This window comes from Apteryx rowi, unplaced genomic scaffold (assembly GCF_003343035.1).
Source record: "Apteryx rowi isolate R43461 unplaced genomic scaffold, aptRow1 scaffold_619, whole genome shotgun sequence".
Lineage (NCBI taxonomy): Eukaryota > Metazoa > Chordata > Aves > Apterygiformes > Apterygidae > Apteryx > Apteryx rowi.
Window position 1 is genome coordinate 497,508 of NW_020450893.1, and position 11,449 is coordinate 508,956.

At 43.2% G+C, this 11,449-nt stretch overlaps 2 protein-coding genes across 4 annotated transcripts in view; both read left to right on the forward strand.

Moving 5' to 3' along the window:
• The window catches only part of DYNLRB1 (dynein light chain roadblock-type 1), a 5,897-nt gene extending 389 nt beyond the window's left edge, over positions 1-5,508 (forward strand). Inside the window, exons 1-4 of one of the 3 annotated variants that reach the window (XM_026083846.1) lie at positions 318-651; positions 2,121-2,196; positions 3,644-3,817; positions 4,982-5,508. In XM_026083846.1, coding sequence (XP_025939631.1) covers positions 607-651; positions 2,121-2,196; positions 3,644-3,817; positions 4,982-5,025 — 339 coding nt within the window. In that variant the 5' untranslated portion in view covers positions 318-606 and the 3' untranslated portion in view covers positions 5,026-5,508. Of the gene's footprint in view, positions 1-317; positions 652-2,120; positions 2,197-3,643; positions 3,818-4,981 lie in introns of those variants that run through there. The other 2 variants (XM_026083847.1, XM_026083848.1) reach the window with 2 other exon arrangements.
• A 5,106-nt stretch (positions 5,509-10,614) lies between these two features.
• Positions 10,615-11,449, forward strand: part of MAP1LC3A (microtubule associated protein 1 light chain 3 alpha) — an 18,066-nt gene continuing 17,231 nt past the window's right edge. Inside the window, exon 1 of the mRNA XM_026083838.1 lies at positions 10,615-10,669. Within this exon, the coding sequence (XP_025939623.1) occupies positions 10,630-10,669 (40 nt within the window). The 5' untranslated portion in view covers positions 10,615-10,629. The remainder of the gene's footprint in view (positions 10,670-11,449) is intronic.

The following is an 11,449-nucleotide window of genomic DNA, read 5'->3' on the forward strand; positions in this document are numbered from 1 at the left end:
GCGGCTGCGGCTGCGGCCCGCCTCGCGTTGGGGGCCCGCGGCGGGTGCTTCCCGCTCGGATGTGCTGCTGGGTGACAGATACTTGTGAAATCGGGGGGTAAAGCGGCTGGAAAAGTTTCTTAGGGAATAAAAACACTGACCCGCGCTGTGGGCGGGAAAACCGGCGCGGTCCGCTAGGCCCGGTAGCGGAACCGAGGCGCTCGGGTACCGGGGCCTTGGGGCTGTTGGGGTGAACCCGGAGGGCCGGGGGCGGCCGCTGCGCTGCGGCCGCGCTTGGGCGGGAGCCCGCGAGGGGCAGCGTGAGGCTGCGGCCTCCTCCTGCCTCGGCGCCCTCGCCGCCCGCGCGTGCCATCTCCTGTGCTCGTTCGGCCTCTGTTACGATAGTTTTTTTGTCTGGTTAGCAAGATGACGTCTAATTTCTTTTTTTTTTTTCCTGAGTAATATCTTTGCTGGTCCAGTCAGTTGACTTGGCTCACGGAGGTGGCGGAGGAGCATCAGAGCTGGTGCCAAAGTGCTATGTGTGTGCCCGGCAGTGAGAATAGGAGAAGCAGGACTCTCCTGTTTAAGCAGCAGTCAGCTGCTAGATCAGTTCACCCCAACCTGTGAATGAGACTAGGTTATCTGTCTGTTGGCTGTGAAAATCAAAACTGGGTATGATTCTGGACGGCTGCATCGTTGTGTCCAAACAGGGTTTGTTAAGGTCTGATGAAGGAAAGTATTTCATAAATTGGGACTTAAATAAGAAGTCAGGAAATTAGTTCAGACTCAACGGTCCACCACCATTTATTTCTCAGCTTTTTTGCACCCTGTAATTTGCTCTTTGTTTCAGCTCCTTTTTCTTCCATTTGGAATTTGCCCAGCATTAAAAAATAATCAAAAGCTTTGTCAAAATGCTTGAGGTCTGATTTTTCCATGCTGGAAAGGACAGACAAACTTTTCTTCATAAAGGCAAAATCAGGTAGTAGCATCTCGCAGTAGCAACAGTTTGTGTTACTCCAAGCTCCTTACACTAACAAAGTCCTGCAGAAAGGTTGCTGCTAGTTCTGAAGTTTAGACCAGGTTGAGATGAGCCCTCTTCCCAGAGAACAGGACTTATAACGTGACTGTGCTCGTTTGGTGGCGACAGAGAGGGTTATTCACAGTGCCTAACAAACACAGCTGTGTTGGCCAAACGCACCATGCATATCTGGCCTTTTCGCTGGGTTTAGGCAACCTCTTTCTTCTATTCTAGATCCTTTCTGGGGGGCTTTGATTTGCTTTTGGAAGATGCTGTGTGCTGCTGTTCCCTTTAGTGGGAATCAAAAATATCAAACATCTCAGTAAGGGGGTTCACCCAGCAGTGGAATAAAGCTTTGGTGGTGACATATTTATGGCTCTGTTAGAGGACCTATAGGTAAATTTTGATTGATCTCTTGTAGCAATTAAAATTTTGCAGAGGGGTTTGTAAGCTCTTACAAAGTTGTTAGTGATTTTACAGAGCTGGCAAATGGACTAACAGCTGGGCCTTCAGTGTGTGTGTGTGTTTTTTTTTTTGATAAGTCGATTCCTTGAAGTAGTAAATTATTGTTAGTGCTTATAATCTTGTAGCTCTCCCAGCAAGAATCATAATTATAAGGAAAGAGCATAGTTCACTTTTTTCCTTCACTTTTCTTATATTTAATTGCTCTTAGCATTCGTTTGATAAAAGGGAAGATAGTCTTACACCCAGAATTTATCTTTTTCTGTTTTGTTCCTAAATTCTCCATGTATTTTCCTACATGATTTTTGCATGACACCTAAACTGTAGCAGTCTGACTAGGCAATCTTCCAGTTACAAGCCAGCAAGCCTGCAGTAAGAAACTGATGCATGAGGTTGCAGAAGGGTTTGGGGAAGAGAAGGAAAAGATTAGAAGAGAGTCCAAGTTTGCATCACAGATGAGTGATGCTCTCCTCACAAATGAGTGAACACAGCTGGGAAACAGCTGAAAAGGGCTTGCTGAAATGGTAGTATCTGTTTGAATCATCTTGGTGCAGCTTTATTTTCAGATACGTTATTACAAAGAATTATTTGAAGTCCAATAGCCCCTGTAAGGCATCACGATGCCTCATCTTCTGTTGATTTTCACTGTCTATTTTTGCAGGCTGAGGTGGAAGAAACACTGAAGCGAATTCAGAGCCAAAAGGGAGTGCAAGGAATAATTGTTGTTAATTCTGAAGGTATAGTGCCAGTTGCAGTTTTCTAAAATATAACTTATTCAGAGCATGCGCTTTAAGGACCACTGATTGTGCTACTTGCATTTAGGTTAAATGTCTTTCCTTAGCAAAGGTTTTCTGGTAGCCAATGCAAGTTGACAATAATTAGTGGCTGCAGGAGCAAGTTGGGTTCTCTTTCCTGTTTTTATACCAGCTCATTTATATTATTTAAATAAATAAATTAAGCGCACACTGGAAAAGCTTTTAAGTGTCTTGAGTTCTGCCAGTGTTTGAGATTGTAGTCTGCCAAAGCCTCACCTTTTTGAGGTGTTTGCATTTTTATCGATAGCACTAAAAGCTCTTATGACATCTAAAATCTGGCTGAGGTGCATGTCTGGGAGGCTGCTATCTTGGCAGAGGCGAGTAGCTGTCTCATGCTGATGGCCTCGTGGGACTCGTAAGCTGGTTGTCTCTTTTTGAAGGCCCTGTGGAGTCTGATGCGGTTGGGCATGTTCAGAGTACTCCAGATACACTGACAGTACTGTGGGCAGCCCAGTTTTTTAAAACTGTGTGATTATCTTTTTAAATTGAATATTTCTTGGAAATATTCCTTGAAAAAGATGACAAATAGGTAGCAACTATATGTGAATATATTGAAGACTGGATCATTGCATGCTTAGCTCACCTGAACATATTCAGCTTGTGTTCCTGCTCGCTGTTTTTACATAATGGTTTGTAATGATTGTGCTCTCCAGGCTGAAGGCCACTTATTTGAGCATATACCTTCATCATTTTTTCAGTCATGCCAGTATTTGGTAATAAGCTGCTTTACTGTTGCCTGACACAAGCTGAATTTTGGCTGGCTTTTAGGGGAAAAGTGCATCTGATGGATGGCAGAAGTATAAAGGAGGGAAAGCTCTGGCCAAACAGTGTCAATGTAACTGCCCTCTTGGTGGGTGCACAGGAATCGAACCAGAGAACCTGCGGGACTGCATCAACTATTATGGCTAAATACAAGAGCCTCAGCTCTGATGCAGCAGCTCATGTCCTCTATACTCTGATCCCAGCCCAAGTTACTTGACTGCCATTTAACTGTGATATTCAGGAGACTTTCTGAAAGGAAGAGTTGACCCCAGTCAGAAAAGCAAAACTGAAACACTGGTATTCCCAGTCTTCCCCAAAATATCTATTTTTATTTTTGTTTATATATATTATGCATCTTATAAGTAAATGAATAACTGAGAGAGCAAGAGTAAGACACTGATGCTACTAGAGGCAAGCAATTCTGCGCATCTTATTTCTGTTCATGTTCTTCTGTTCAGCCTTTTAAAAAGGACACTCCTAATTCCATTCCCCAGGTGTTGCTATAACATCTGCTTAGGTTAAATGGCCCCCACAGTTGGACCTGATGATGAATTAGTTCCAGTGTTTCATCACTGCCCCTTGCTGTCCTCACGGTGACTTCTTGCAGGTATTCCTATCAAAAGCACTATGGACAACTCCACAACGATTCAGTATGCGGGCCTGATGCACAGTTTCATCATGAAGGCAAGGAGCACTGTGCGAGACATTGATCCCCAGAATGACCTCACATTCCTGCGGATCCGTTCCAAGAAAAATGAAATCATGGTTGCACCAGGTAAAAGTGAGTGGTGTGAATGGAGGCATCAGAGAAAACGGTAGAACTCTTCTCGTGAGATTTGTCACACTTGCCAATTGCGTATTTTTTTGGCATAGATGTTGTGCGAGCCTGAAAGAAGTGAGTCCCCCGTGTTGCTTTTGTTTGTATTACGTGCTCTCCTTTTCCAAGGAATTTGAGCTGTCTTGCTATCTTCAGAGCTGAATCTTTTTCTCATTGACCGAAGTTTGCTGCTTCATGTTTGAATGTGGGAATTCATTTTGCTCATTCCATTTTGATCAAAGTGGAAGACATTGCATGGCATTTGAGAGAGTGTTGCAGCCTTCTGTGTTTTATGTTTTTTCAGCATAAAACCAGAAAAGTCCAAAACTAATGTTTTTAGAGTGGTTTCAGATCAGCACTCTAGGCAAAGTGATGTAAAGCAAAACAGTCAAAGAGATTCTCAGTTTCAGAGGAGGGGAACACAGCACGCTGCAGCTGCACTCATGAGTCTTAAAATATAGCAGCAGCAGCAGCAACTTTCTCTTCAGGAAACGTCCTCTGTATTTCATCAAATTATGAAACGGGGAGCAGTGGGATGAGTACAGTTCACTGATGTGGCAAAAACTTTGCTTTGTTCCTTCATACCGCGTCAGATTTGTGGTGGGATTGTGCTGATGGGGAGGCAGAGGATGGGATTCCAGTCCCAGTAGGCTGCTCCACAGGGCAGTTCTTGAGAAAGAAAGGCTTTTTGGTTAATGCTGATCTCATGTGAAAGGTGAAAAGGGAAGAGTAAACGTTGCTCCAGAACAAATGCAGCTGCAGCCATTTCAGCCCAGCAGTCTGCCTGTGGGATATGGGAAATCACTGTCTTGCGCCACCTATTTTGGTTTGATCATTTCATGTGCCAGTTTTAACTACATCTTAAGGCACAAACTGAGTTAAATTTGATTAGTTTGCAAGCACGCAGTTTCCTAGATTGCGACTCTTTCCTCAGTAAGACTCAAGGGATCTGACATGTCAAACCTCTGTTGTTCACTGAGGGTGAATGTGAGGGCTCTTCAGTTTCTAAAGTATGTCAGTGAGGTATGGAAAAATGCTGAAATTTACTGTTGCTAAATACAAATGTGGGTTTTTTTGGTGAACAATTATCAGCAATGAAAGAATAACTTCTTTTTTTTTCCCTTCCAGATAAAGACTACTTCCTGATTGTCATCCAGAATCCAACTGAATGATTACACTAACTTGGTCTCTTTTTTCCCTTTACCCAACTTTTTTAATTTAATAGCAAAGAGTAGAGCATTAGTGTTAACTCTGTTGTGCCACTTTGATAACGTCTGGAAAAACAAAAGTGGTTTTTTTTGTTGCTTACAAAGAGAAAAAAGTGCCCCCCCCCCCCCACGGGTATCACAAAAGTCATTTTGAGGGAGATTCTCTGAATTAGAATCAGGTGGCTTAGGCTGTCAAAAGTGCAACAGATTCTTTTAATAGTTAAGATAATATAATATTCTAATAATGTTCTAAAAAAAGATTATTCCTTGTATGTTTCCATACTCCTGTCACTGCTATTTGAGACATGCTTTTACACTATTGCTTTTGAATGACTGTAAATAAGAAACTTGCCTGTCTTCATGTTCTCTCTTACTCTTAGTTTTACAAGGTGGTTTTTTTTGAAGAAGAAGTCTGGCCATATCAAATTAAAAAGTGTCATCAGTGATTGCTTTTGTCTTGTGCGTTTTCCTTCTCTTGTAAATACATTAATGATTCTCTTGGTTGACTGAGGTTTTTTTCTTCAAAAAAATGAAATTTTCCGGGGGCAGTTTTTGGCTACCAGTTGCTTTTTCTAAATCTCTAAACAGTAACTTATTCAAAGTGAGTGTACTATATACTTGTTATTGCCTGCCATGTTGGAGCATCTTCCCACCACTTCCTTTTCTTTCCAGACAGAGAAGTGTTGTGGTTGAGTAAGACCATAGAAGCTGCCTGTTGGAGCTCTCATACTAACCCAGTTCACAGCCGGCCTGATCTGGTATCTTGCCTTGGTAATTTTTCAAGCATTGGCCATTAAGTACAAAAAAGGTCATCTGGTTCCTCCAAACTAATAAAAGGGATTATTTTCTAGCCTTGAAAGTGTCTTGTAATTGCATGCAGAACTTAAGAACATTTGCCAAATGTCTGCATAGAAATTAATAATTACTTGTACAATGTTAGTAATTAGCAAACAAGTTGAAAACTTGCTCCATGTAAATTAAATTACATGAATGTTTTGTGCCTCTTTGCATGTGTGACCCCCTCTTCTAAAGTATTTTTTGTTTGTTTGTTTACTTATTGCCTTAGTAACCTTATACGGTGAACTCGGTCCTTCTGGGTAGGAATTTTTGCTCAGGCACTAGGTAAGCAGCAGTGTCGCTGTGTGGGCTTGTCTGTGAGTGGTGCTAGTTACAGGACAAAATTCTTTGGTCTCACTTCTCCCACGGGGAATGAGAGGAAGCCCATCCTTCCTATTCCATTCATTTAGCACTCCATGAAGACCTTGTGCTTTTTGTTGCTCCTGGGGTAAGATTAGAGAAAAGTCTATGTCATGGTGTATTACTGATGTACGAAATTGCCATTCAAATAGTGTTTAACAAGATGCAGAAATGGCTGGTGAATATACCATTACTGATCTTCATGACTATCGCAATGTGCTAGGAATTGCCTGAGTTCCGTATGAGCAGAGTTGCTGTCCAAAGGAATTCATGAATAGAGGAAATCATAAATTTCCTTATGTTCCTTAAAGTTGCCGATGCATATTGAGATAGAGGGGATATTTTTAAACTGTGCATTATTATCCTGCTAATTTCTTGTTACTCTTTGACACAACAGGTCAAAATTTTACTGCAGATTTTCCTGAATCCTGCACTGGTGCTAACTAAGCTCCAGGAAAAACTTTCTTCCCCTCCCCAAATGCAAACACAACTCTGGCTTGTACTGAAGGTCTTAGTGACGCACAGAACATAATAGCTCACATTCAAAAAAGATGCATATTGTTTTTTCCACTTGGTTTTTTTCACTGCGTGCACACGTAGCTCAATACTAGGAACTGCTTCAGGAGGGAGCAGTGCTCCGAGTTCCTTTCCCAGTCTGGTTTGTTCCACAGAAAAGGGAGGGGGTTGCAGTCTGCTGCTGTGTCTTGTAGGTAGTATAGCTGCCAGCTTGTGCTTTAGCCTTCTCAGGCGTCTGGCCTCAAACTGTACTTGTGGAAGTGCTCTACCAGCATGAAGAGGGCTTTCTCCCAAAGTGCACCTGAGCAGAGACAGCTGACGCACATGAAACGTGCTGTACAATAAAAGAGAAAACCTTGACTGCAATTTCACTGGGGGATGCTGTTACTTGTGCCTGTGAGGGATCACTCCTGATTGATGTATCTGTTAGCAAACGCGTATAACCTGGATTTAGCCCTGTTCCCTCAAAATTACAAGCAGGAGTAGGAGCAAGTGATACTGTCCAATTCTGCACCTAGGAACAGAGTAAGAACTTAAGGGTGATCTCAGCAGGTCAGGGTGATGAAGGGATATTCCAGGTGAGGGGCTGCGGTGCAGTTTTGGAGTCTCTAATACAAATGTCCAAGTGTTGACTTGGACACTTGTTGGATTTCCAGATCACAAAGCAAGGGGGTGCGTGTATGGTGACTCAGATCTCTAAGACGGTCTGTATCTTCAAGGTGCATTTTCTATGCCTTTTCAGAGGTGAACATTAATTTGTGGATTTTTTTGATAGTGTTTATGACCAGGAAGGCCATTAACATTTTTTTGGAAAATAAGTGGAATTTTTTCTTACAATTATATGTATAGGGTCTGGAGTTATGCTGTGTATCTGGTGTAGTTCCTAATATCCAGCAGCTTATATAATGCATATGATCTGTTGTAATTTATTTTAATTTAATATTGTCTCCATAAAATGATCTTCTGCAACCTGAAGCCTCTGGATGATAACTGGATCGTGAGACAAGACAGAAGGAAAATGTGATTTCAGTTATTTTCTCTATCTTCTATTGTTCACAGGCAGAAATATGTTTCCTTGGAGATGGTGACTCCATATGTATTTTGGCTTTTCCCTATTAGGTGGCAGTGTTACTCTTGTGAACAGTGAAAAACTCTTTTAGTGTCCTCTGTTATTCTGGACACCTCCTTAAGGATGACTGTCCTACCAATGGTTCTGTGTTGTATCTGGATTTGTGACAGTGTTGAGTGTGTGGGTGACTTTTTTTTTTAGTCTTGAAATAAATAAGCCTATTGCAGAATTAAGATGATGCACGCTTTCTGCATTATGCTGAGATCATCAAACTTAGTGAAATTACTAGATTCCTGCCATATGCTGATTATTTTTCAATGACTGTTAACAATCAGTCAAGCTTGAATATACTCAGGACCTTGAGTATAAGGGTCTTGAAGAAGCTGGTTTTGAGTCTGAAGGAGTTTACTGAACCCAACTGGCTAGGGCAGGGCTGTGCTTATGCCAGACTAGTACTGCTTTTACACTACACTTCAAAGTTAATTTGGATTTTAAAAAGAGGGAAGGGGTGAAGCTGAAGAACAACAACTTCTGTTCAGGTACTTACTATGGAGGAAAAAGTGTCCGATTTGGATTGGGAGCATCAGAGAGTCATAAAGATGTGGCTGGAAGTTATTCCTTTGCATGCAGAGTTAGGGGAGCCATCTTAATGAGCTGCAAGAAAGATTGGATGAAATCCTGTTTCTTGTCCTGTGCTTGCTGAGGCTGGGCCTAGCCCTTCACATGATAAAATAATAATTGCAATTGAGGAAGAACAGAAAAATAAGCATTATGGATCTAGCCAGAAATCATTACAAGGTGATTCAGAGGAGGGCTTGAATAACCTCTAGGCTGTGTGCCGAAGTGCTGCTTTGTGTTGTGCTTGGAGCATGGCCTAACCTCCTGTCTCTGAGTAGATCTTGATGGGTCCCTCTCTGAAGGCAGAGGGAGCATCTGCTCTTAAGACATGGAAAGCAAAGCCTAAAGTATTAACAAGCTAATGAAGTACAGTTTGAGGTATGGCTCTGGGCTGTGAACAGCAGCACTTGAGACCCAAGAACATATTCCCTTTTGCTGACTCGGCTCTGAGATAAGGCTCTGGCAGAGGATTGGAGGCGATATCATTTTAAAATGGCAAAAGCTAGACTTGTGGAAACTCATCTTCTGTGGACCTTAGAACAGCTCGTTTGAGCTGCTCCAGCTTGCATGTGTTCTAGTGCCCTCCCAAGCAGCTCCTCTATCTGCCTGTGATGGCTGAGTTCTGACTGTGCAGCACTCCTCTTAACATGCCAGACCTTTATCTCTGATCTAGTCTTAACAGCTTTATTATGTATAGCTATATCTATAGGTGATGAAAGCCTGGCATAGATGGCTAGGCCCATATAGGCTGGCCTTATGTTAGGAATGGCTAAGAAAAGCTGTGCCAGCTGGGATGATCTGGGGGTGCAGGGGCAGAGAGCTCTGATGGACACAGCCATGTCAATAGAAACCTGAGCATCAGCACAGTTTCTGTTGGCAAAAATGCCAAAAGTTTTTTGTCTTGTTTTTGTTTTGTTTTTTTAACCAGCATGACAGGATTCCTTCGGGGAAATTTCCTTCCACTGGCATGGTTTTGCAAACATCCAGGGGTGCTTATCAGTGTTCTTTGCCCCATAGGAATGCTGACATATGTAAAGCTTAATTTTTGATTCTAGGTCATGTTAGGACAGCTCTCTGGTGCTGGATTGATATAGTTGGATCCTCCATCCTCTTTAAACCTCTGCTTGAGCTGGGGTTTTTGGATTTCAGATCTGAAATCCAATAGATCTAAGGAGTTGTACCAATGACATCAGAAAGAACAGGCAAGAGAGGTAGGTGCAAGATTTTTCAAGAAAGGTGGCTGAAGGGAGAAGTGTATAAATCTCTGGGAGTATTCTGCTGTATTAGCAGTAAAGTTTCCTTGGTCAATGTCCCATTTATATAAATAAAATAATATGTTGGAGAGCTCCAGAGCTTCCATGAATCAGTATCCTTTCTCCCAATCTATGTGTATGAAGAGTGTTCTATGGAATTATGGCCCTGGTCCTGCAACCTGATCTGCATGTACAGGATCAGGGATTAAATCACTAATTTAGAGTTCCTCATGCCTTTCATCAAAAACTGGTTAACACTTTATCACATAATAGTAATAGAAAATATCTTTTGTCTGAGCATGCAGTATGTAGTTAATCAGCCTGCTAGGTCTAATTCAGCTCCACTTACTTCACTTTTCTAATTAAAGGAACCTATACTGGAAATGAATTTGAACCTGCATTTAGTTATAATGAACCTGCACTTTAGTTATAAAAGTGAATCTGAAGAGTTTACATTTTCTTTTCAGTATGCGTACAATTCTTGTTCAGGCAAGAAAAATCCATTAAGTTAGCCTTGAAAGTTTAAAGGCAAATTATTTCCTTTTTAGGTAAAACTCTACAAGGGGGGGGAAAAAGTTAGAATCTAGTTAGCTTTCTTTTAATCGGTGACACTTAATAATTGGAGCTGATTTTTTAACAGATGCAAACTTTCATGTCTCTTTTTACCAAATGTGTACTTTAACATTTGGTGATCACCCAGGTTTCATGCTGATTCACTGTAAACACTGAAACATTGTATCAGCATGATACAGCTTTTGTTGCAGCATACATCTAGAAGGAATATTAAGTATGGTTCTTTGTGCAACATTGTCATTTTATTTCTGTTGTTTTTATTTACAGTAGGTCTAGAAATAGCCTGTCCTATTTGTAGTTGTGTGGCAGGCTTTAAAATACGCAGCATAGAAGTGGCTTTAAATGCAAGATGGAGAAGAGAGGAGCACAACAGAGTCATCAGGTGAGAAGTGACAGAGGCAGCCACGTGTCCCGTGAATACCCGATCGTCTTGGTAAGCCTGGTTTCGGGGGTCACCGAGGCGGCCCTGAGCTGAGCCCTGTCCCAGCAGCCGTCACCGCCTGGTGACCCCCCCCTCCCTCCAGCCTCATGGCATCAGCGTTTCCCGACAGGCGCCAACGGTGTGAAGGTGGGAACGTATTTGAGATGGGATCTTCTGAGGCAGCCAGGGCATGCGGTAGCCACCTGACATCCGCCCTTCATGACTGCCCGAAAATCCCAACCGAGGATGGCGCTGCTCTCTTCCAGCGGGGCCCTGTACTCGCCGCCCCGACCGGAGCGAGAGCGCCACCGGTCGCCGGTGGGGCCTGGTGCAGCGAGTAGCGCCTGAGCCCCTACTGCTGGGGAGCCGCGTTCTCTCCTTGCGTTGGCTGTTGACTGGAGGCGGCCTTCCTGCCGCCCTCCAAGCCTGTCTTGTTTATAGAATTACGAGTCATTGTAGTAGCCGTGTGCTGATGGAGAGGAAACCCTTCCCCCACGGGTGGAAGCCATCCCAAACCTTTGCAAAGGAGTGTGAACGCTGGAAAGCAGCGTGGGGAAAGAGTCTTTGCTGCCGCCGGGTAATGGGGGAGGCAGAAGGGAATAAGCAGGACTCATGGCGCCTTGTCTCCTACGGGCTGGCCTTTCACCCTCTAAGCGTTTCTTTCCCGCGGAGAAGCCCCAACCCCCCCGCCAGCAAGGCAGCGCCCCCGGCCGCCATCTTCCCGCGGCCCCGCCCGCCGGG